The 24,668-nt window shown below is 35.1% G+C and overlaps 1 protein-coding gene across 1 annotated transcript in view; it reads right to left on the reverse strand.

Moving 5' to 3' along the window:
• The window catches only part of si:dkeyp-72e1.9 (syntaxin-binding protein 4), a 135,474-nt gene extending 111,910 nt beyond the window's left edge, over window positions 1-23,564 (reverse strand). Inside the window, exon 1 of the mRNA XM_059347881.1 lies at window positions 23,414-23,564. Coding sequence (XP_059203864.1) covers window positions 23,414-23,478 — 65 coding nt within the window. The 5' untranslated portion in view covers window positions 23,479-23,564. The remainder of the gene's footprint in view (window positions 1-23,413) is intronic.
• Window positions 23,565-24,668: the final 1,104 nt, after the last annotated feature.

Below are 24,668 nucleotides of genomic sequence, written 5' to 3' on the forward strand. Positions count from 1 at the left end.
GGATATTATAAAACTTACTTTATTGGTTGCAGCTGTGTTTCGCTATAATAATGATGTCAACATAATCAAATAATTATTCTGTGATGTTGGGAAACAAACACAATTAAACCTGTGGCCTCTTCGGCCTTCTGTAAGAAAATGTGGAAAAACAAGAAAAAAACATCAAAGGCTTCTCCCTCTTCAAGTCTCTTTTTGCATTTACATATTTCAAGGATGAAATGCACCACGACTGATTATGAGAAGTCACCCTGCTATTATTTTCCTCTCTGTTGTCCAAGTAGATTTACTGTTTTCTGTTTTAATTTGTTTGTAATTTGGATGGATGGATGGATGGATGGATGGATGGATGGATGGATGGTTGGTTGGTTGGTTGGTTGGTTGGTTGGTTGGTTGGTTGGATGGATGGATGGATGGATGGATGGATGGATGGATGGATGGATGTTGGTTGGTTGGTTGGTTGGTTGGTTGGTTGGTTGGTTGGTTGGCTGGTTGGTTGGTTGGTTGGTTGGATGGATGGATGGATGGATGGATGATGGATGGATGGATGGATGGATGGATGGATGGGAGGTAGGCAGGTAGATAGATAGATAGATAGATAGATAGATAGATAGATAGATAGATAGATAGATAGATAGATAGATAGATAGATAGATAGATAAAAATAAAAAACAAAATATCTATCTAAAATATCTATGCCACTTATTCTTGCTTATTCTTGCTTTGTGTTGTATGATCTCTCTAATGTACGTCGCTTTGGATAAAAGCGTCTGATAAATGACATTGTAGACTGTAGATTGTTGTAGACTTTCTCCACTGGAGGAAAATATATCACTGCACAGTGCAGAGGCTGCCAATGTTTCAGGACTCCTATTGGTCCTGAGGGATTCCTGCAGGATGGGAGTCCATTTCAACATTCATCACATGAATGGGACAAGACAGGAAATGTTGTTCCTCTGTCCTGGGACTGGGACAGGACGGGAGGAGAATCCATCCCTCCATCATCATTTACTGTCTAGCAAACTGACTCAATATAGAAGGAAATCACTAATGACTTTGCTGCAAAGAATCACGTCATCATCACTTCTTGTTTTCAAGAGGAGAGGCCCTGTGTTGTTAAACTAAGAAGCTAAGCATTGATTCTTTAATTAGTTGCATGTAATGTATTGTAGGCTCTACAAGCCTGTGTTACATGTTGTTACAGCTACTCTTGCTTTAAAAAAAAAAGGTCAAAAATATCAGAGAGGTCTGTGAGGAGGAGGTCTAAGACTCACTAAGTAATAAAAACTCTCGGAGTTTCAGTTTCAACCAAAGGTGGTGGGATTTATTTATAAAACAGAAATATACTCCGGACTTCCAACAATAAGAAAAATAAAAAATGTAATTTAGTGGTTGATAAATTATTTCACTCCTCACTCTCTTCTCTCCTTCAACAGACTCCAAGAAACCAGCTGTCCTCACTAATCACAGGAGGAGGACCTGAGCAGCAAAAAAACAATTATAATCAATAATAATAGTTAACCTACAATAGTCATCAGCATTCCCAAAATACAAAGAATTAATAGGCTCCAACACATGTTTTTTGAGCCCCTGTACTTCTTAAATCACATGTTTACTTGTAATCAAATATATGTAAACTGGATATTGTGTCTGTCATCTTTGTTGTTTATACATAATTTTTAAATTAAAAAAAAATCTGATATCAGTTACAGGAACACAGGGAAGACCCAGAAGGAGAGAAACCGGGTCGAGTTCAAGCTCCTTCTTCAGAACCTTTTGTTTTTCAAACAAGACACATCTCCAGTGTTTTTGTATCTTTAGGCAGGACCAGAAACAGTAAGATCACCAATCTCTGTCTTACATTGAAGACAAAATGGAGAGACATCCTTCCTGTATTTGGAGAGACGGTTTGGACCAACATGTCCTCTATGCAGAATCTTAAATTGCATCAATCTTGTCCGGTTACAGACAGTTATTTTCCTTGCATAATCCCAGATGTCCTCCCACATCTCCTCAGTTATAACATCACTCCCAGTGTCGGAGCAATCCTCGACCCTCAGACCGCCATAAAAGGTACTAAAGGAATCCTTGCCCTGAGAAAGAACTACTTGTTTCTCTATCTGTGTGACTTTCATATCAGCAAGCAAAGATGTGTATTTTATAATAAAATCTCTGACCTGAAAATAACGAAAAAGATCTTTTCTTGTTTTGCGATATTTTTCCATAACTTGATTGAAAGTCATTAGGGTAGGACCAACAAAAAAATCACCCAAGGAGGAAATTCCCTTAGCTGCCCAGCACTTGAAAGAAAATGCTCCTTGTGTCTGTTGGGTTGGATGCAGGTGAGGCCTAATATCCCTCACAGCATCTGTCAGCCCAGGACATGAAGTTACATCACTGGTTCTGCTGCCGGGCTCAGCCTGCCAGCTGCTGTCACTCAAACACAGACACGCCCCTCCAGCCTGTCACTCAAACACAGACACGCCCCTCCAGCCTGTCACTCAAACACAGACACGCCCCTCCAGCCTGTCACTCAAACACAGACACGCCCCTCCAGTCTGTCACTCAAACATAGACACGCCCCTCCAGCCTGTCACTCAAACACAGACACGCCCCTCCAGCCTGTCACTCAAACACAGACACGCCCCTCCAGCCTGTCACTCAAACAAAGACACGCCCCTTCAGCCTGTCACTCAAACACAGACACGCCCCTCCAGCCTGTCACTCAAACACAGACACGCCCCTCCAGCCTGTCACTCAAACACAGACACTGACATCACTTCCTTTTTTCTGGTGTTTCCCCAAAAACACTTTCCGTGTCTTTTTTAATAAGGCAAAGTAATACACAGTGCATTATATTTGACTGCAAAAAGGAACAACATAATGTGATTTCAGAAGGATTCTTGAAGAAGGGTGACACTGAAGGGGTTAATATCAACATCAGGGTTTTTACATATATAATATTTTATTATTAATTATTTTACCCTAAGGGTCTTCACTTAATTATTGCAAAGTTGTCTTGGTACTTTCAGTTTAAGTCATTTTCCCAAGCTTATTAAAAGAGGTAGCATATAATTAAAAAGTGAATTCTAAAGTGCAACATCCAGGAGAAAAGATGGACATTGAAATGGTTTGACGGCAGTTTCCTTAAATTCTTAATTAGCCTTCAGTTGAATGAAGGCTAATTAAGCTCATCTCAGCTAATTACAACTGTTAGTATCCCTCCTCACTGAAAATGAAGAAGAGGAGAAGAGGACGAGTGTCTGACACCTTCGACATTCCTAAACAGACACAACAGACTCAGCTGAGTCAGAAAACATCGATAGGTGGAAGGTGAAAGAAAAAAAATCTGCAACAAGCAATTTTCCCTGGAGGCAAATCCAGTCAGCAGTTTGATCAGGATTCACATCTTCTCTGAAGAGAATCATCAAACCAAAGAAGTCATTCCCAGCAAATCAATGGACCCCAGAGGGAACGGGGACGGGATGGTCGATAAGAGGTTAACAGGAATCCCATTAGTTCAGATTGATTTTACCTCACAAGGAATAAGGAGCTGATTCTCACAGTGTCTGTTAAGAGTCTGAGAAATGTATGAGACAACAGAAGGAAATCATAATGCTGGAGATAAGAAGGATAAAGTTCTGTGCTGAAGAGCTGAAAAACATTCAACAAGATCTCCAACCTAAACCACAGAACAGACTGTTTGTTAATAATGACTCATATGAGCGTTGCGTGGCTAACGGTACGGCGGATTGCTCTAAAAATACCACACACGTCATTATACAGACACTACAGAGATTAATAATATTAGAAATAATCTGCATTATGGCCTTTAGTAAAAATGCTGCTTAGAAATGCATTTAGCAAAAATTCTACAGCAATAAAATCAATACTTTGGTTTCAGAGGCAAGTAGCCAAATGTGGCCTTCGTGACGATATTTTGTGGCCCCCACCTTGATATGAAAGTTTAATGCGAGTTTTATATGAATGGCACTTTACCGTGTTGTGTGTAGAAGGTCCCTTTAATTACTTTTTTGGTAATTCTGTCTTTTTTAAATAATTTTGTGTCTTTTTTAAATAATTTTGTGTCTTTTTTGGTAATTTTGTGTCTTTTTAAAATAATTTTGTGCCTTTTTAGTAATTTTGTGTATTTTTTTGGTGATTGTATTATTTTGGTGATTTTGTGTCTTTTTGGCCATTTTGTGTCTATCCTGGGTCATTTTGTGTCTTTTTTTAATACTTTTGTGTCTTTTTTGTCTTGTGTCTTTTTTAAGTAATTCAGTGGGGTTTTTTTAGTAATTTTGTGTCTTTTTTTAGTAATTTTGTGTCTTTTTTTTTGGTCATTTTGATACTGCCTCTAGTGGCCCCCTGCTGCTTAGAAATGCATTTAGTAAAGCATAAAACACTTTTTATATGCCAGGCACAGCACACAGAAATAAGGAGTATCAACAGAAAGGACACACTGATAACGCTTTGCACATGACTACATATTTGAGGGCAAGCACATGAAACACTGAAGCACAGTGCAACAATTCAAGGTAACGGGCCCAGATGGAGATAGGCACTGACCAACACTAGACATGGTAACGATCCCAGGTGGAGACAGGCACTGACCAACACTAGACAAGGTAACGATCCCAGGTGGAGACAGGCACTGACCAACACTAGACAAGGTAACGGGCCCAGGTGGAGATAGGCACTGACCAACACTAGACAAGGTAACGGGCCCAGGTGGAGATAGGCACTGACCAACACTAGACAAGGTAACGGGCCCAGGTGGAGACAGGCACTGACCAACACTAGACATGGTAACGGGCCCAGGTGGAGACAGGCACTGACCAACACTAGACGAGGTAACGGGCCCAGGTGGAGACAGGCACTGACCAACACTAGACAAGGTAACGGGCCCAGGTGGAGACAGGCACTGACCAACACTAGACAAGGTAACGGGCCCAGGTGGAGATAGGCACTGACCAACAGGCTGCTCTGAATATTTCACAAACTGCTGATCTGCTGGGATCTCTCTAGGGTTTACAGAGTAAACGGAACTAGTATGTTCAGTGAATGCATCACTGACTGATGCAGTATGTTTAGTACACAAACTTCTAAAGCCCATCCGATCTGCTGAGTCCCTCTCAATCTTTAAGAAAACACTGAAGACCAACTCTTTACTGAACACCTTCACGCTTAATCTATGTGGTGAAAGATTTATATATATCTACACTACAGGCCAAAAGTTTGGAGGCAAGATCAAATTAGTACAAAAACAGATCATAGCTTCATCGCTATACTTTGCAACAAAAAAAATGTGATTATTATATAAAGATTCACTTATTTTAACACATTTTGACTATAACTATCAGGTCTTTGGGTTTTAGCTGTTGGACGTCAGCGTTTCACTTTCTGCCTCAGAGAATTGTATCTTCTTTTGGGACTGGAACATACATTGGAACAAAACTTGTGCTCTAAATGTCAAATATTCACCAAACTGGTTTGAGTAGAAACATTTTATTTCATAAACCTCCGTCGCTGCATATTTATGTAAAATGCCTATTTTGCTCCTGTTGTTATTTGTCACAATGCACTTTGCTAATAAAGGTGACTTTAGAAAAAATTTAAAAAGGGGGAAAAATCCTCTTTTTGGCCGTATTGTGCCCTTCGATGTCATGAACTCTCGAGGCAAGGTCTCTAGACCCACTCTGGGTCAGTTAGTAAAATATTGGACATTTTCCCAATTTTTTACTGTTTCTCTCTGCGCTGGCCATCAGGGAATCTTGTAAAATAACAGTAAATAATACATATACAGTAATTATACATACATGTATTATATATAAAAGAAATTACAACACGACATGTTCAATCTAGACCCAGTCTATTATAGGGCAGGAGATTTGAATGACACTTGTTTCCAGCTGCCACATTTACGCTGTGATTGGAGAGATACGAACGTTTGATGAATCACACATGAACCCTGTCATTAGATAATATATACGTTCAGATCTACGCTGGTTTCTACGTTGGTTGGATAAATGAGGACCATTGTGTCCCAGACTAGGAGGTGAAAGACGCTGAGTCCAGGTGACATAATGAGAGCATGTTGTTTCCTCTGTCACAGCAGAACTGAAGTGATGTTTGTTGCCACCAGAGGCCTGAATTCCAGAGGACAGGAGTCGAGTAAATAACCTGTCAGAGTGCATCCAGTCACACCTGCCACCACTGCCACAGCCTCTGGTCCTTTCACAATAAAGGTCAAGGACACAAAGCCAAAATAACAAAATTACGACTTAATATATTTACATTCATTCTTTATTGTAAAACATTTCTTTTATAAATTGGTTTCACTTTAATCCCACACTGTCTGCTTGAGTTTTAAAAGGACCTTGAGTCACACATTAAAAGACAAAAAAGACACAAAATGACCAAAAAATACACAAAATGACCAAAAAAGACACAAAATTATTTTAAAAAGACACAAAATTATTTTAAAAAGACACAAAATTACTAAAAAGACACAAAATTACAAAAAATGACACTAAATTACCAAAAAAGACACAAAATTATTTTAAAAAACACAAAATTATTTAAAAAAGACACAAAATTACTAAAAATGACACAAAATTACCAAAAAAGACAGAATTACCAAAAAAGACAAAAAATTACACAAAATTACCAAAAAAGACACAAAATTCTTTAAAAAAAACACACAATTATTTTAAAAAGACACAGAATTACCAAAAAAGACACAAAATTACCAAAAAAGACAGAAATACCCAAAAAGACACAAAATTATTAAAAAAGACACAAAATTACAAAAAATGACACAAAATTACCAAAAAGGACACAAAATTCTTTAAAAAAGACACAAAATTCTTTAAAAAAAACACTAAATTATTTAAAAAAGACACAGAATTACCAAAAAAGACACAAAATTACCAAAAAAGACACAAAATTATTAAAAAAGACTCTAAATTATTAAAAAAGACACAAAATTACAAAAAAAAGACACTAAATTACCAAAATTAAAGGGACCTTCCACACACAACACGCTAAAGTGCCATTCATATAAAACTCACATTAAACTTTCATATCAAGGTGGGGGCCACAAAATATCATCACGAGGGCCACAATTGGCCCGCGGGCCGCCAGTTTGAGACCCCTGGTTTACACTCTGAGACAGGTACATAATAGGACAACTAGCCTCAACTTCAAAACAACGCCAGCATGATATAGAATCAGTACCAACCCTTTACACTCTGAGACAGCGTGAGTAAATATTCCCACAAAACACAAACAAACCTGATGGAAAATGATAGAGTGTGCTGGTGAAAGCAGGAATCCTTCCATCATGTCAGAGGGAAACACAACCGACAGACGCATATTTCAAACTGAGCAAAAGGAAATATTAAGCCTGATGGTTATCTAACCTGGGCTTCTAGCGCCAAAAGCCAAATATGAAATGGAAGTGGAAGAGACAGAGAAAGAGAAGAGGACAGTGTTTGCCATCTGTCCTGCTGCCTCCACTTCCTGTCTGATGTCTGTTGGCAGCAGCAGAGTGACTCATTCTCCATGTTTCTCTCTTCAGCTGGTTCACAAACACACGACGAATTCATGTCAGGATTAACAGGAATAACAGCTCAAATCTGCACTTTACAATAATCAAATACCTAATGTTTATAGATGGTTTATAAACCAATTATTAACCATTTACAAAAACTGCTATACATATTTAATCTTTAAATGTTTTCAACAAATTTCTTAAAGGTTTATGAATCATTTCAAAATCATTAACATACTTAATATGGTGTTAAAAATGTAAAATGAGTGCAACTAAAACTATTAATGAACTATTAATATTAATTGAATTGTTTGTTAATGGTAAAGTAGCTATAAACCTACATTAATATACCATCTATTAGCCATTTATAAATGATTTAGTTAAGTTAGTAGTTAAACATTAATAAATTATGTATTTATCATTCTAAATGGCCTATATATGGTTTATAAATGATGATTACACATTAATAAACTGTAAAATCTGTTTACCATTTATAAATTATTGTAAAGTGTTACCGCATCATTTCCTATTTGATAAAGAATTCAACAGAAAGTTCTCCAGTGACTCAGTGACAATGAAGTTGGTATAATCTGATATCTGTATATGTTATAATAATAATAATAATAATTCACTACCAAATATTACTACCAATGTCAATAATGTATCCTGTTATAACCACAAGATCCATAAGTTATCATGGTGTGGTGTTAAATCAACCATGGAAGTCTGTGGTAGTAGTTACTGTATGTGTCATTTGTGATTTTAGCATGAATTATAATGTTTACTGCTATTAAATTCATCTGCCCAACATCAATGTTCAGTGATGTGATCTAAGCGATTTATATGATCTGATTTAAATAATCAATACAATAAAAAAAAAAGGATCCACACCATCCAGCACATACACACTGAGCATTGATATTAGCTGGAAACTATTTGAATATCAGTGAATTGTGTTACTGACCAGGTGTAGGACTATCACACAATGGGGCGGAGCTCCCATAAAAGGGGCGGGGCTTCGATAAAATGGGGCGGGGCTCCCCTAAAAGGGGCGGGGCTCCCCTAAAAGGTGTCCGATCAGAAACAGTGCAATGCTGAAACACGTCCTACGTAAATGATGATATTTAGAAAAATGAATTCAAAAATCTTCAAAATAGAGGATGCACACCTTCGTACCATGAGCAAGACACACACACACACACACACACACACACAAACGCTTCTTGCTTTTATAGATATATTTTGGCAGGTTTAGTGATCGAACCAGCCATATTTCTTTAAAAATAACACAGTGAGTGAAACAGATCAAGTTGCTTTAGTTTAGATTTGTTACGATGTTACATTTCATGTAGCTCTGCTTTTATCTAAAGAGACGTTTATCTGAGCATTTATACAATACAAGCTTAGATCTAGTCAGAAGACAACATGAGTCTGAGCTGTGGACTTCTGGTGGAGTCAGTCAGTGAAAATAGTGCATCATTTTTTTGTAATTCCCCATTATCCATGCTGATTATGGTTGCTAAGTTTTTAGGCCTCGTTCAGACTGCCAGCCAAAACCTGATTTTTAGCCCATCATCCAGACTGGAACTGGACGGCTCCTATTGAAGTCTGAACAGCCACAAATCACATGAAATCCGATTTTTGCAGACCGGATCAAAACCACCTTCAGGAGGTAGTTTCAGATCTCATTTGGACAGATGATCTCAGTCTGAACCTCCAAACACTCAGATAGGTTTAGTTGGTTTTGTTTAGTTTGTTCGTGACTTTCAGCTTCTCCACCTGCAGTTCACCACATCACCACTGATACACTGACTCACAGCATTGAGTTTCTTTGTGTTTTCAATTAATCAAATAAACATTATTTCCTTTAACTTGAACACATGTGTGGTCTCCCTTGTTTTGTCGTGATCTATGAGCCAGATACCTTCAGTGGTAGAGAGAGGACCTGGATGAAGGAGCTCAGCTGTTCTAGTTCTCATTTTGTAACCAAGTGTCGTTTTTTTAAATTTTTTCATTTTGTGTTTGTTTTTTTTTTTGGTCATTTTATTAATTTTTTGTCATTTTTTGGGGTACTTTTGTGTCTTTTTTGTGGGTTTTTTTTGGTGATTTTACCTCGTCTTTGGTAATTTCTGGTCATTTTTAACCTTTCCTGCTTGATGGATGGTAAAAAAAACATTTTTAAGAGCTACGACTTGGTTTCAGTTTCATATTAGTTCATATTAGTTTGAGGTTTAGGGGGTCAGGGGCTACGAATTTAATACGTTAATGAAGTTAAGATTGATGAGTAAGGATGAGTGTTTGTGTGTTCTTGTACTGCCTACATAGTGAGGACCATGGCTTTAACCAGCAAACTGAGGACATCTTTTCTTTAAAGGCCTGTTTGAGGGTTGAGACTTGGTTTTAAGGTTCAGGTTATAATCAGGGTTAGGTGGTTAGGGTTAGACATTTAGTTGTGATGGTTAATGTTAGGGGCCTAAGGAACGCATTGGTGAACACAGAGTCCTCACAAAGATAGAAGGACAAGGGTGTGTGTGTGTGTGTGTGTGTGTGTGGGCGAGAGAAAAACAATCTCACCACTCACAATATCTACTATACTACTGCTGTTTGATATTATGTTTTGATTCTAGAAAAAGTCTTGATTAGCAAGTTGCAATTTGGAGGAGTTGATGATGTAACACAGACACAACAGACACACACGTGTGTCAGAGCAGGTTGATGCTAAGCTACGAGCTAAGCTAACTAGCACTAGCATGTCGCGGTGTGGCAATATTTCACACTGGAATCTCCCACCAGTAAGACTGAGACATGTAACGTGTGCAAAGATAAAATCTCAAGGGGAGGCACGAGTGTTGCTCATTTTAACACAAGCAGTTTAATTAACCCATTTAAGGCGGGAAGCATTACCACATGCCACCATTAAAACTGGGGGCGCTGTTGTGTTATTCTACCATAAAAGCAGAAAGAGGATACGTGGTTTTGTAGTTTTTGTAGTTTTTTCCACCTGTTTTTGTTTTTTTTTCACATTTGATATGATCCAAACCCAAGACTAGGAAAGACTGATATGAAACAGAGCAGATTATAATAATAATAATAATAATAATAATAATAACACATTTTATTTGTAAAGCACTTTTCATTGTTAAAAGCAATCCCAAGGTGCTACAGAGTACAACAAGATTAAAAACAGGTTTAAAAGGCCAAAGCACAACGATACATTTAATAAAAGGCTTTTTTAAAAAGAAAGGTGTTTAGGCCTTTTTTAAAAAGAGTCTGTTGTTTGTGGAGCCCTCAGGTGGTCTGGGAGGGAATCCACAGGTGGGGAGCAGCTGAGCAGAAGGCCTGTAGAACCTGATAATGTAATAACCCCGATAATGTAATAAAAATCTGCACTTGAGTCCATTGAAAATGTAATAAAACCTGATTTTGTAATAACTTCCTGATAATGTAATAAAGTGCATTTCCCAATAATGTAATACACTTTTTACCAATAATGTAATAAAGTATAACATTAATGGAGTTTATTACATTATCAGGTTAGCCTTCATTTCCAGTCCTGATAATGTAATAATTCCCCAATATTGTAATAATGTAACAGCAGACCACCCATTACTTGGGTTCAAGTGGTGATACTGTGTATCAACTCTAGCTCAAGAGCTCTAGCGCCACCAACAGGTCAAAGGTGAAGGTTTATTCACTTTTCACCCGTTCATCCGTTTTTCACCAACGAGGTATCCATGACAACCGAATGATTCAACAGCTTCTTGAGATCTAAAGGTGCTCGGTGTTATACTTTATTACATTATTGTTAAAAGAGTCTATTACATTATTGGGAAGTTATTACATTATCAGGTTCTACAAGGCCCGATCGCCCGTTTGGATCTTAGTCCTGGGGGGCTGTAGGGTGTGTTTGTTTGCGGAGCGGAGGTTACGTGAGGAGGTTTGTGGTGTGAGGAGTTGTTTGAGGTGGGCGGGGCGTTTCCATGGATGCACTGATGGGGGAGTAGGGAGATTTTATAGTGGATCCTGGATGAAACAGGAAGCCAGTGCAGTGAGTGGAGGATGGTGTGATATGGTCATATTTACCCTCATCAGGACCCTCCCAGCACTGTTCTGGGTGTGTTGCAGTTTTTGTCGGCTCTTGCTAGGAGTCCCCATGAGGACTGAGTTACAGTAGTCCAGCCTTGAGATTAATACCTTAAACCAGGGGTCTCAAACTGGCGGCCTGTGGGCCAATTGCGGCCCTCATAATGATATTTTGTGGCCCCCACCTTGATATGAAAGTTTAATGTGAGTTTTATATGAATGGCACTTTACCGTGTTGTGTGGGGAAGGTCCCTTTAACTACTTTTTTGGTAATTTTGTGTCTTTTTTTTAATAATTTTGTCTCTTTTTTTAAAAATTATTGTGTGTTTTTTAAATAATTTTGTGTCTTTTTTCGTAATATTTTGTATAGGCCTATATATATATATTGTAATTCTGTGTTTTTTTGGTCATTTTGTTTCTTCTTTAAGTAATTTAGTCTTTTTTGGTCATTTTGTGTCTTTTTTTGGGTCATTTTGTGTCTTTTTAAAATGATTTTGTGTCTTTTTTGGTAATTCTGTGTATTTTTTTGGTCATTTTGTGTCTTTTTAAAGTCATTTAGTGTTTTTTCAGTCTTCTTTTGATTATTTTGTGTCTTTCTTAAGTAATTTAGTTTTTTTCTGTCATTTTGTGTCTTTTTTTGGTTATTTGGATACTGCCTCCAGCGGCCCCCAGGTAATTTGAGTTTGAGACCCCTGCCTTAAACTGAACCATGGAGATGACTCCAGTAAAACTAGATTTACTAAGGACCTCCAGCTGTTAGTCTGGGACTGATGGGGACATGGTTCAACCCAGAATAACTCAGGGACGTGATGTTTGAACCCAGAGACTCTGTTACTGAACATTTCTTGACGTATTGTAGTAAAATGTAAAAACTGAGACCTGGGTCGTCTCCTGCTCATTATTCCCCTCACTGTAACAAGTTGCTGTAAGAAAACAGCCAAATTGTGACAGTAACATGCTGTTTTCCATTAAAAAACGGTATTAAACTGTAGAAAACAATGCATTCTGGGCAATATTTGTAGGAGGCTTGCCGTTTCCCATAAAATATATGAGATATATATATATATATATATATATATATGATATTTTCTAAGTCTCTTCTTGTCCACATTTTTAATGGCTGTATTTTACTAAACTAACTCATTCAGTATAAGAGAGAGAGCTGTAGATTAGATTAGCAGCAGTCTTTGTTTCTGCCTGTCAAACACTGAGAGACAGCTGATGGTTGTTTTGTTTTTAGTTTTTATTTTTTTATATATATATTTTTTTCTTCTTTTTTTGCTGGGACAGTTAGATTGTATAAATTATATGTTGATTGTAATTCAATAATTGTAAATATTGCTTTCTTTTATTGTTATTAGTTTTTCTTTTCATTTAAAATGAATAACAGAATTATAATAATTTATTGTAAATATTGCTTTCCTTATCTTGTTATCTTTTTTTCTGATGCTTGCTTTGGCAATATATACATTGTTACGTCATGCCAATAAAGCCGATTGAATAGTGAATAGTGAATAACAGTATATGGTTTATTAAAACTACTGAGGTTACAGTGAAGACTTAATTCATAGTAATTGGCTTTCAGACAGTAATACGCTCTATTTACAAAAATGACTGCATTGTATACTGCAACAATATTTCAACTAGCTTCAGCACTATACTGTGTTTTAGTCTACTGTAAAAATCAATGAAATGCAGGATTTTACTGTAATTCACTATGTGGTTTTATCACAGTAACATACTGTAAAGCAGAGGTGTCAAACTCTGGCCCGCGGGCCAAATTTGGCCCGCAGTATAATTATATTTGGCCCACGAGGAAATACCAGATGACAACCAGAGCTGGCCCGCCGGTATTATACAGCGCAAATAATACTACAAATCCCAGAATGCTCTGCTGGTGTTCTGGCTTGAACACAGTAGATCAGTGTGGAGCAAACTGAGCAACAATTAAAGTTGTCTTTATGCACTTTTTCTTGCTAGTCCAAGGCTTGAATGGTTGCACATTCATTGAAGGATATTATTATTAGTCATTTGGTTTATTATTGTTATTTTATTAAAAGACACAAAATGACTAAAAAAGACACAAAATTACTAAAAAAGACACAAAATGACAAAAAAAGACACAAAATGAACAATCAAAGACACAAAATGACAAAAAAAGACACAAAATGACAGGAAAAAAAACTAAATTACTTAAAGAAGAAACAAAAGGACGAAAAAAGACACAAAATTATTTTAATCAAGAAACAAAATTATTTTAAACAAGACGCAAAATTATGGAAAAAAAAAGACACAAAATTGTTAGAAAAGACAAAATTATTAAAAAAGACACAAAAAGTATTTAAAAAAGACACATAATTATTTTAAAAAAGACACAAAATTACAAAAAAAAAAGTTAAGGAGGCTGAGAGAGCAGATGAACGACTGATCTGAGATCATTTTTAGAATGTAAAACTACAAATTTATCTCCTTTTAGGAGTCAAAACTTTAATAACAACACAACAAAGGTGAACAATATGGAGCTTTAAAAGTTGTCTTTATGCACTTTTTCTTGCTAGTCCAAGGCTTGAATGGTTGCACATTCATTGAAGGATATTATTATTATTAGTCATTTGGTTTATTATTGTTATTTTATTCTTACATTTATTTTTAGCCTGTGGAAAAAGATTACTGTTAAATTTAAATTTAAAGAAGGCTGCATATAAAATAAAGGGACATACGATTTTTATTTACATTTTATTTAAGAAATGAATGCCGTTGATGTGTTTGTTTGTTTTATTTGATATTCGATTTTGCATGTTTGCAATATTAAGTTATATCAAGCTTTGCTTGTTCCGTTTCGTTTGAACTTGTTTAGGTCCATTTTTTCAATAAATATCAATGTTGGCCCGCGACTTTGTCCAAGTTTACAATTTTGGCCCACTGTGTATTTGAGTTTGACAGCCCTGGTGTAAAGTAGATAACAGTAGCTGAACTGTGAAGTTAACAGTAAATACTGAAACCCTGCTGCCAGTATTTACTGTTAATCTACAAGACAATTGTTTACAGTGTATAAACCATCTGCTGAGAGAAACAGGTGATATTTACTGTTGGAGTCAGATCATTTCATCTTAACCCATAAGAACCCAGTTCTCCTTAAAGGACGTGTTCTATAAGTGGACCACATAGAACACATTTCTGATGTGTTTTTTTTATTCTACCCCTAAATGTCAAAGATCAGTGATGTGACATTTAGTGGTATTTATGTTTCTGATATTTCTTATTTTAAAATAGAAAGAAACTAGACACGTTTTCTGCTTACAGAGACACAAATTTACCTTTTTCTTTTGCATCTCCATAACATGTATCAAAATTGTGACATTAATTTGTGCAAGAAATATGATTAGAACAAGTTAAATGCAACACAGGACAAACTATTGACGGATTAGAATTGTTAAATGGGTTTAAAGTTAGCCTACTAACAAAAAATAAGCTTTTTAAAATGAGCTACTTTTTCACATTTCTGTTTCCAGTCACAGAAACATTTTGGAGAAGTCACTTCCTGTTAAAGTCACATGACCACCTCACCAGGTGTTGAGTATACGTCACTTAGGGATTTAATGAGTTAATGTGAAGCATAAAGCTGAATATGGGAGATTATAGAAGATTTAAAGTGTTTGTTACACAGGTGTCACCATAGGTTCCTATGGGTTAAAGGTTTCCTCAATGCATTTCTCTAACAACACAACAAGTATCAGAATCAATATCTGGAGGGGAACATCTCTAGTGTGTGTGTGTGTGTGTGTGTGTGTTGAGCTGACAGGTTGCCCACCAGAGAGTTGGTTGTCTTTAGTGTTGACACAACCATTGATGAGAAAACACATCAAGAGTTGCATTGATTGCCCAGACAGACAACGTCCTGATTAGAAAAACCCGTCAGCAGCAACTGGACGAGTCTCAGTCAGCATTAAAACCTCTCAAACACCTTCACGGCTCCATAAACACACTCAATCATGAATTATCCTTATTATTTACACCAGGGGTGTCAAACTCAAATACACAATGGGCCAAAATGTAAAACTTGAATAAAATCGCGGGCCAACATTGAACAAATAAACCTTTTAATATATACCAAACATGTTTTGCTTTAACATTAAATATGGAACCAGCAACGCTTATAAACATACAATATATAACTAAATAGTGCAGACATGCAAAATCAAATTTCAAATAAAAAACACATCAATGTCATCAATTTACAATAATTATATAATAATTTGGTATTGCCTCGCGGCCAAATTTGGCCCGCGGGCCAGAGTTTGACACCCCTGATTTACATTACACTTTATACTTTATAGCAGAACTAAACGGGTAATGTTGTCAAAGTAAAAGTCCTGTTCCATGCCTCAGCCTTTTGATTTTAAAACGTCCAACACTGTTTGTTTACATTTTTTTTTTCCCCCAATGATCTTTTATGTAAAATATGTTTTAAATATGCAATAATTAAGATCCATGAATGTGATAGCTGTGGAAGCTTGTGCTAATGATAAATGCACTGTAAAAAAATAAAAACTGTTGTTTTTAGGGTAAAAGTTAGAGGGTTTTCTACTGTAAATTTAAATGTAAATATTATCAAAAACTGTAATATTCACTGAATAGTCCCTTTATTTTTAGGGCGATTGTGAAATTATGGTATTTCTCCTTTAATTTTACATTAAAAATTAATGTTTGTTTTTATAAATGTGTGTTTTCTACAGTTTAAAAGTTTTTTACTATTCTTTGATTTGCAGTAATTAAAAGCGTCTACTACGGTGATATTCCATTTTAATTTCACTCCCTACACTGTAAAAAAAAAAAACTTTTGTTTTTATGGTAAAAACCAGCAGAACTTTACCGTAATAAATACGGTGCACCTTTTTATAATATTACGGTAAAATGATATTAGCACTGTTGATTTAATGTTTCAGATTGACATTTTATTCCATATTTTACTGTTAAAAATAAAAAGGTTTTCCATCAAAAGAAACTGTTCTGCCATATAATTGACCAGAAAATACTTTATAAATGCTGCATAAATTAAAGATTTTACCATTAAATATTACAGTATATTTCTGTTAGAGATATGGTGTTTAGTACATTTTACAGTGAGAAAAAGGATTTTTACAAAAAAAGAAATGCTAAAATTACAGTAAAATAAATATATGACTCAATAAACACATTTATATGGTATTAAATCTACCAAAAGTAATTTTCCTTTTTTTTAATTTACCTTTATACTTATTCCCCTATTAATTCTCCTGTTTATTTATTAGTTTTTATGTATTATTAGTATTTAAATGCAAAAAATGATGGCTTGTTTATATATTACAGTATATTTTGTTACAAACACAGGGCCAGTGTATTTTACAGTGGAGTAATTTATTTAAAAAAAATTTAAAAATGTAAAAAAAATCCTGTGTTTGCTGATATATACATTTACAGTGTTTCATTGTTACTGAAACTGAATTAACTAATTTATCATTTTACGTCTTTTACTGTCATGGTTTAACAGTTTTTCACCATAAAATCTACAGACATTTTTTACAGTGTAATGTAGAATAGTTGAAATAAAATAAACTCTATTAAAATGTGAATAAAGTTCCACATCTGCATCAATAAACAACACAAACAGACAGCAAGACAATCAGGCTGACTAACGTCTGCTGGAAACTATTTAAAGAGAAAAAAAGTTTGTTTTTTTTGCCACCAAACACCAGAACACACACACACACACACACACACACACACACACACACGAAACTGTTACATTACATTCATATATTATCTATATGGCTTCAGAAATAGAAATATTTCAGCAGGACCACCTGGTGGATCAATTATGAATCTTCAACACTCAACAAGTGCTTTTACTTTAACCCTCTGAAATCTACGGATATTATGTCCGTTAAAAAATCTGTTAAAAATCTGTAAAAAAAATCTGTTAAAAATCTGTTAAAAATCTGTTAAAAATCTGTTAAAAAATCTGTTAAAAATCTGTTAAAAATCTGTTTAAAAATCTGTCAAAAATCTGTTAAAAATTTGTTAAAAATCTGTTAAAAAATCTGTTAAAAATCTGTTAAGAATCTGTTAAAAATCTGTTAAAAATCTGTAAAAAATCTGTTAAAAATCTGTTAAAAATCTGTTAAAAATCTGTTAAAAAATCTGTTAAAAATCTGTTTAAAAAATCTGTTAAAAATCTGTTAAAAAAATCTGTTAAAAATCTGTTAAAAATCTTCACCATGCCATATTTGTATCAGTTTTTCCAGCGTTACCTCTCCTTTATGTCCTGATAATTAACGTTCAACTTTGACTTACTGGATCAAAATGTTGAACCCAAAAGAAACAAAAGGAAAACATAAAATCTGATCTTGAAAATTATATTCTCTTTATATATATATATATATATATATATATATATATATCTCCTGTTTTCTAGAACTGAACCTTTTTTCTCTCTGTCTAAGTTTATTTCAACACTCAACCCAGACACACTGAGCTGTCTGCAGGCAGATTATTATTATTATTATTATTATTATTATTATTATTATTATTATTATTATTATTGTTATTATTATTATTGCTCCACCTACCTGGTCTTAATGGTGGGGTTCATCCTGAGGGGAAACAGCCCCAGGTCGATGTCTCTGCTGTCAGGGTTAAACTCTAGAGCTCCTGAGACATAAATGAGGAAGTAGTCCCAGAGCTCAGGAAGCTTCTGGGACGACAGAATCATGAGGACGTTCTGCTGTCTGATAGAGGAGGAGAGACAGGGAGAGACAGGGAGAGAGACAGGGAGGAGAACCTACAGAGGCTCAGCACCTCCTGCACCTCCTTTAACAGCCTCAACAGTCCACTCAGCACCTCCTCCAGCTGACTGACTCCTCCTCCATCTGCCCCATGGGAGCCTTCACATTAACCTCCCTCATTACTCCCACGCTGTAGAAATCATCTGTATGTATACATATGTATGTATATATTAGTATATATATTAATCAAAAGGTTAAAGTGGAAGAATGAAAAGGATTCAAAATTGAGGAAACAGTCCAAAACTCCTTATATATATATATATATATATATACATACATATATATATATATATATATATATATATGTATGTATATATATATATATATATATATATATGTATGTATATATATATATATATATATAAGGAGTTTTGGACTGTTTCCTCAATTTTGAATCCTTTTCATTCTTCCACTTTAACCTTTTTAAAAGTAGCTTGTTAAGCTAACTCCTTAGCTAACTTCTTGGCTAAGTATTTAGCTAAGTAGCTTGCTAAGCTAACTCCTTAGCTAACTTCTTGGCTAAGTATTTAGCTAAGTAGTTTGCTAAGCTAACTCCTTAGCTAACTTCTTGGCTAAGTATTTAGCTAAGTAGCTTGCTAAGCTAACTCCTTAGCTAACTTCTTGGCTAAGTATTTAGCTAAGTAGCTTGCAAAGCTAACTCCTTAGCTAACTTCTCGGCTAAGTATTTAGCTAAGTAGCTTGCTAAGCTAACTCTTTAGCTTACTTCTTGGCTAAGTATTTAGCTAAGTAGCTTGCTAAGCTAACTACTTGGTTAGCTAACCAGCTGTGGTTGTCAGAACTTCACCATAAAAATCCAGTCAGTGGATTTTCTACTGTAAATTTAAATGTAAATATCAGCAAAAACTGTCATTTACACTGGATATTCCTGTTATTTTTAGGGTAATTGTGTCATTCATTCACACATAATGGTATTTCTCCATTAATTTTACATGAAAATATTATATTTTTACAGCAAATTATTATTACAAATTATCTGTCCATGCAGCAAGTAACATTAAGATAATTTCCCTCAGATTTTTCCCAGGTAGGTGTGACTCAGGGCATCACGGTGGAATAACAATATTAATAATAATAATAATAATAATAATAATAATAATAATAATAATAATAATAATGCTGTATAATCTGCCTGCAGACAGCTCAGTGTGTCTGGGTCGCTTCACAAAAGCTGTGAGGAGTGTTGAAATAAACTTAGACAGAGAGAAAAAAGGTTCAGTGGTAAACTTCACCTCTAGAAAACAGGAGAATATTATATATATATATATACATATTATACTATATATACATACATATATATATATATGTATATATATATATATATATATATATACATATATGTATATGTATATATATATATATATATATATACATATACATATATATATATATATATATATACATGTGTGTGTGTGTGTGTGGAGTGTGTAGTGTGTATTTCTGACAAAAAAATAATGAAAAACATTGCACTGTCTCCAAAGTTGTGCTGTTTGTACCATTAAAAAGATCCACACTGTAAAAAAGGTGTTTAGTCTAAAAACCAGATCAAACAGTAAATCTAAAGGTCTAAAAACCAGATCAAACAGTAAATCTAAAGGTCTAAAACCAGATCAAACAGTAAATCTAAAGGTCTAAAACCAGATCAAACAGTAAATCTAAAGGTCTAAAACCAGATCAAACAGTAAATCTAAAGGTCTAAAACCAGATCAAACAGTAAATCTAAAGGTCTAAAACCAGATCAAACAGTAAATCTAAAGGTCTAAAACCAGATCAAACAGTAAATCTAAAGGTCTAAAACCAGATCAAACAGTAAATCTAAAGGTCTAAAACCAGATCAAACAGTAAATCTAAAGGTCTAAAACCAGATCAAACAGTAAATCTAAAGGTCTAAAACCAGATCAAACAGTAAATCTAAAGGTCTAAAACCAGATCAAACAGTAAATCTAAAGGTCTAAAACCAGATCAAACAGTAAATCTAAAGGTCTAAAACCAGATCAAACAGTAAATCTAAAGGTCTAAAACCAGATCAAACAGTAAATCTAAAGGTCTAAAACCAGATCAAACAGTAAATCTGAGGGAAATGATCTTGCTGCATGGACAGATAATTTACCTTGACAAGATTTATTAAATTAAGATTATTAAATCTAGAAATAAGCATGTTGAAATAAGAAATTAAAAGGTTGTTTTTTTTATCTTGGTAAGAACCAAATAATCATCAGGTCACTCTGCTCGGGCCAGTTCATCACTGCTGGCAGCTTTACTTTATCTGGTTTAAGAGTTAATTTCTTCATTGTGTCTTTTTAGTCGTCATCTGTATATCTATTCTGGGTCAGTTTGTGTCTTTTTTTGATCATTTTGTGTCTTTTTTTGGTCAATTTACATCTATAGACATGGAAACATTGATAATAACCAAAATAATTTCGTGTCTTTTTGATCGTTTAATTCAGCTATTCTCAACCTTGGGGTCGGGACCCCAATTGGGGTCGCGAGAGGATTTCTGGGGGTCGCCAAATCATTTGTTTTAGTCTTTTAGGTCATTTTGTGTCTTTTTTTGGTCATTTTGTGTCTTTTTTTGATCATTTTGTGGTCAATTTGTGTCTTTTTTGGGAATTCATTTCCTTTTTTTGGTCATTTTGTGTCTTTTTTTTAGTCATTTTGTGTCTTTTTTTTGTCATTTTGTGTCTTTTTTTTGTCATTTTGTGTCTTTTTTGATCATTTTGTGGTCAATTTGTGTCTTTTTTGGTCATTTTGTGTATTTTTTTAGTCATTTTGTGTCTTTTTTTGGTCATTTTGTGTCTTTTTTGGTCAATTTGTGTCTTTTTTTGGTCATTTTGTGGTCATTTAGTGTATTTTTTTGGCCATTTTGTGTCTTTTTTGGTCATTTTGTGTCTTTTTTGGTCATTTTGTTTCTTTTTTGTATGATCTGAACTGTGTGTGTGAGATTGTGTTCAGTGAGTGGGGGTCGCGGACAACATGCATGTTAAATTGGGGGTCAAGACTCAAAAAGGTTGAGAACTACTGGTTTAATTAATTGATCGAAATAAACTTAGACAGAGATGAAAGTGATTCACCACTAGAAATGATCTGTCCATGCAGCAAGATCATTTCCCTCAGATTCACTGTTTTTATCTGGTTTTAGACTAAACACCTTTTTACAGTGGAGAGATGAACTGATGCCATAACACTACGCACACTATACAACAGCCCTAATAAATAATATGACAATAATCAAAACCATAAAGTTATGCAATTAGGCAACAGCACGTATATTATAGATGATGAATGATAACTAAAAATGAATGAACCATCAGAGGAACAATATTGACTTGTCTCCATATTCATAATCATCTTTGTTTTGCATTATTTCTTCCCCAGAGCTGTAAGACATTTAGATCAGTCTTCCCTCCACAATAAGAGAATGTCCCACTTACTTTTATTTTGAAGGGAATCTAGAACAACGGCTCAAATCACATCCAAAGTGTGACTAACTGGACTAGAAACGGCTTGAACGTGACTTTTTATTGCATAGTTATATTATATATCCTGCTCTATATCCTCTATTATGTACTTGCTGTCTTTTATAAAAATAAAAATAATCTGTTTAATTTACGGTAAAATACTGTCAGCTGTGGTTGCCAGAACTACACCATGAAAAAAATACAGTGAGTGTGTTTTCTACTGTACATTTAAATGTAAATATCAGCAAAAAACTGTCATTTAGACTGAATATTGCTGTTATTTTTAGAGTCATTGTGTCATTCATTCACACATCATGGTATTTCTCCATCAACTTTACATGGAAATGTTATATTTTTACAGCAAAACTGTGTGAAATTATCTGTATCTTACCTATGTACTTGCTGTCTTTTATATTTGTATTTATTTTTATTTTATTTTTAGGGACTACAGATGCAAACTAGCAGCCTTGCTATAATCCTGCATATTTACAAAGATGTTTTTCGATGTTAATTAATGTGCAGAGTAAAAATAAAGTATTAAACCTCTGAGATTCTGGTTCAAATGTGTCAACTTCCTGCATTAATTTCTGTCTGTTCAGCATCTTCCAGTCTGTCCTTACATCACATCATGGCTCCTTTTTATACACACAAACTAGCTATCAGTCAGATTTATCATTTGATTTTAATTAACAAAGTATAAAGCTGCCAGGAACCCAAAATACAAACAAAAGACACAGGTGGTTTTGTCTTTTTTTTTTGTCGTTTTGTGTCTTTTTTTAGTCATTTTGTTTCTTTTTGTGTCTTTTTTTTGTCATTTTGTGTCTTTTTTTAGTCATTTTGTTTCTTTTTGTGTCTTTTTTTAGTCATTTTGTGTCTTTTTTTGTCATTTTGTGTCTTTTTTTAGTCATTTTGTTTCTTTTTGTGTCTTTTTTTTGTCATTTTGAGTCTTTTTTTAGTCATTTTGTTTCTTTTTTTAGTCATTTTGCATTAATTTCTGTCTGTTCAGCATCTTCCAGTCTGTCCTTACATCACATCATGGCTCCTTTTTCTGCACACAAACTAGCTATCAGTCAGATTTATCATTTTATTTTTAATTAACAAAGTATAAAGCTGCCAGGAACCCAAAATACTAACAAAAGACACAGGTTTCTATGGAAAAGTACCTTTTTTTTTACCACTTATACACAAAAACAGCAGAAAAAATAACAAATAATAAAACTACAAAACAGTCTATTTGCATGTAAATTAAAAACAGTAATAGTTTTCATTGTAGAAAGAAAATCCACATTTTAAAAATGTTCCAGAAACATAAATGTGACACTGTGAAAGCTCCTATGATTGAACTTTAACTGGCTTTCTCAGCTTGTCTACATATCAGATATAAATAAAGTTATTACTGTCAATAAAACATGTGTATTTATAATAAATAGATGGACTCCAGAGGGTTAAAAGGTAAAGTATTATCTAGTTCCACCTACCAGTAGATGAGGGAGAGTCCGTCGAACCGTTCTAGCTCCCTGCCCCGCTGCTTCAGCAGAGACATGCTGTCCTCTAGTCCGGCTCTCCTTCAGACCCCCTCAGGTCTTATTCAGACCCCCTCAGGTCTTATTCAGGTCTTCAGTCTCCGAGGAAAAACCAGCTCCCGGGTCCCTAAACCGCATCCCTGGTCCCGCTCCTCGCCCCGTGTCTCTCCTGGTCCCTCCTGGTCCCTCCTGGTCCCTCCTGGTCTCTCCTGGTCCCTCCTGGTCTCTCCTGGTCTCCTGGTCTCTCCTGGTGAATCAGCAGCCTCCTCCCGGCTGCAGCTCTCTGCAGCTCCGTGTCTGTGTGTGTCTGTCCGGGTCCAGGACGTCCTGAGTCTAATCTGACAGCACGTGGTCTTTTTCCTGCTGACTGACCTTTCTCCATCTGTTTCACTCAATATCAGTCTCCTCTACCTCCCCACATATTATATATATATATATAAATATATTAATAATAGTCCTGACAGGTCCTGTTGAGGCAGCAGGGACACACTGGACAGGACCATAGACGGTCTATGGGGAGGAGGACATGCTGGGACTGGACTCATGTGGATCAGTGCTGATGATGATGCATTCAAGGTCCAGTTAAGAAAATCAGTGAGACACTAAGAAGGCTGCTCTATGGAAGACTTCATGGTTACCTCATTTGACTTTATGACCACTGGTGGTTCTACCCAGGGGCCTCCAGGGGCCACTGCCCGGTGAAGAAGCCCCTGGCCCCTGCTGTGGCCCCTGGGTCTAATTAATAATAAAAAGATACATTTATAATGATGAACGACTGAACAATTCTTACCTTAAACAAAAGGAACCCAGAATGTTACATTGTATAATAGTTTAATTGTGCAATAAAAGCTTGTGTATATATAAAAATGTGCATTTTCCAAATATACTTCAATGAGATTTTTTTTTTTTAAATAAAACTAAAATGAAGGTTTTGAATGCTTAAATATCATCTTTGCCGTTTTTTCATGTGCCCCCTGATTAAACACTGACATGTAACAACAATAAATTATTTACAGCATTTTCATGGAGCCACCACAAGGAAAAAATGAATAAAATGCAGTATCATCTGCTCCTAAACTCATTTTAACTTGTGTTAAAACAGCAAACAACCTCACAATTCAACAAGACAGGCAAGAGTTAAACATATTAAGAGTTAAACATTTCAGGGTTAAACATTTTAAGAGTTAAACATTTTAGTGCAAGATCAACA

The sequence above is a fragment of the Centropristis striata genome, chromosome 13 (assembly GCF_030273125.1).
Source record: "Centropristis striata isolate RG_2023a ecotype Rhode Island chromosome 13, C.striata_1.0, whole genome shotgun sequence".
NCBI lineage: Eukaryota > Metazoa > Chordata > Actinopteri > Perciformes > Serranidae > Centropristis > Centropristis striata.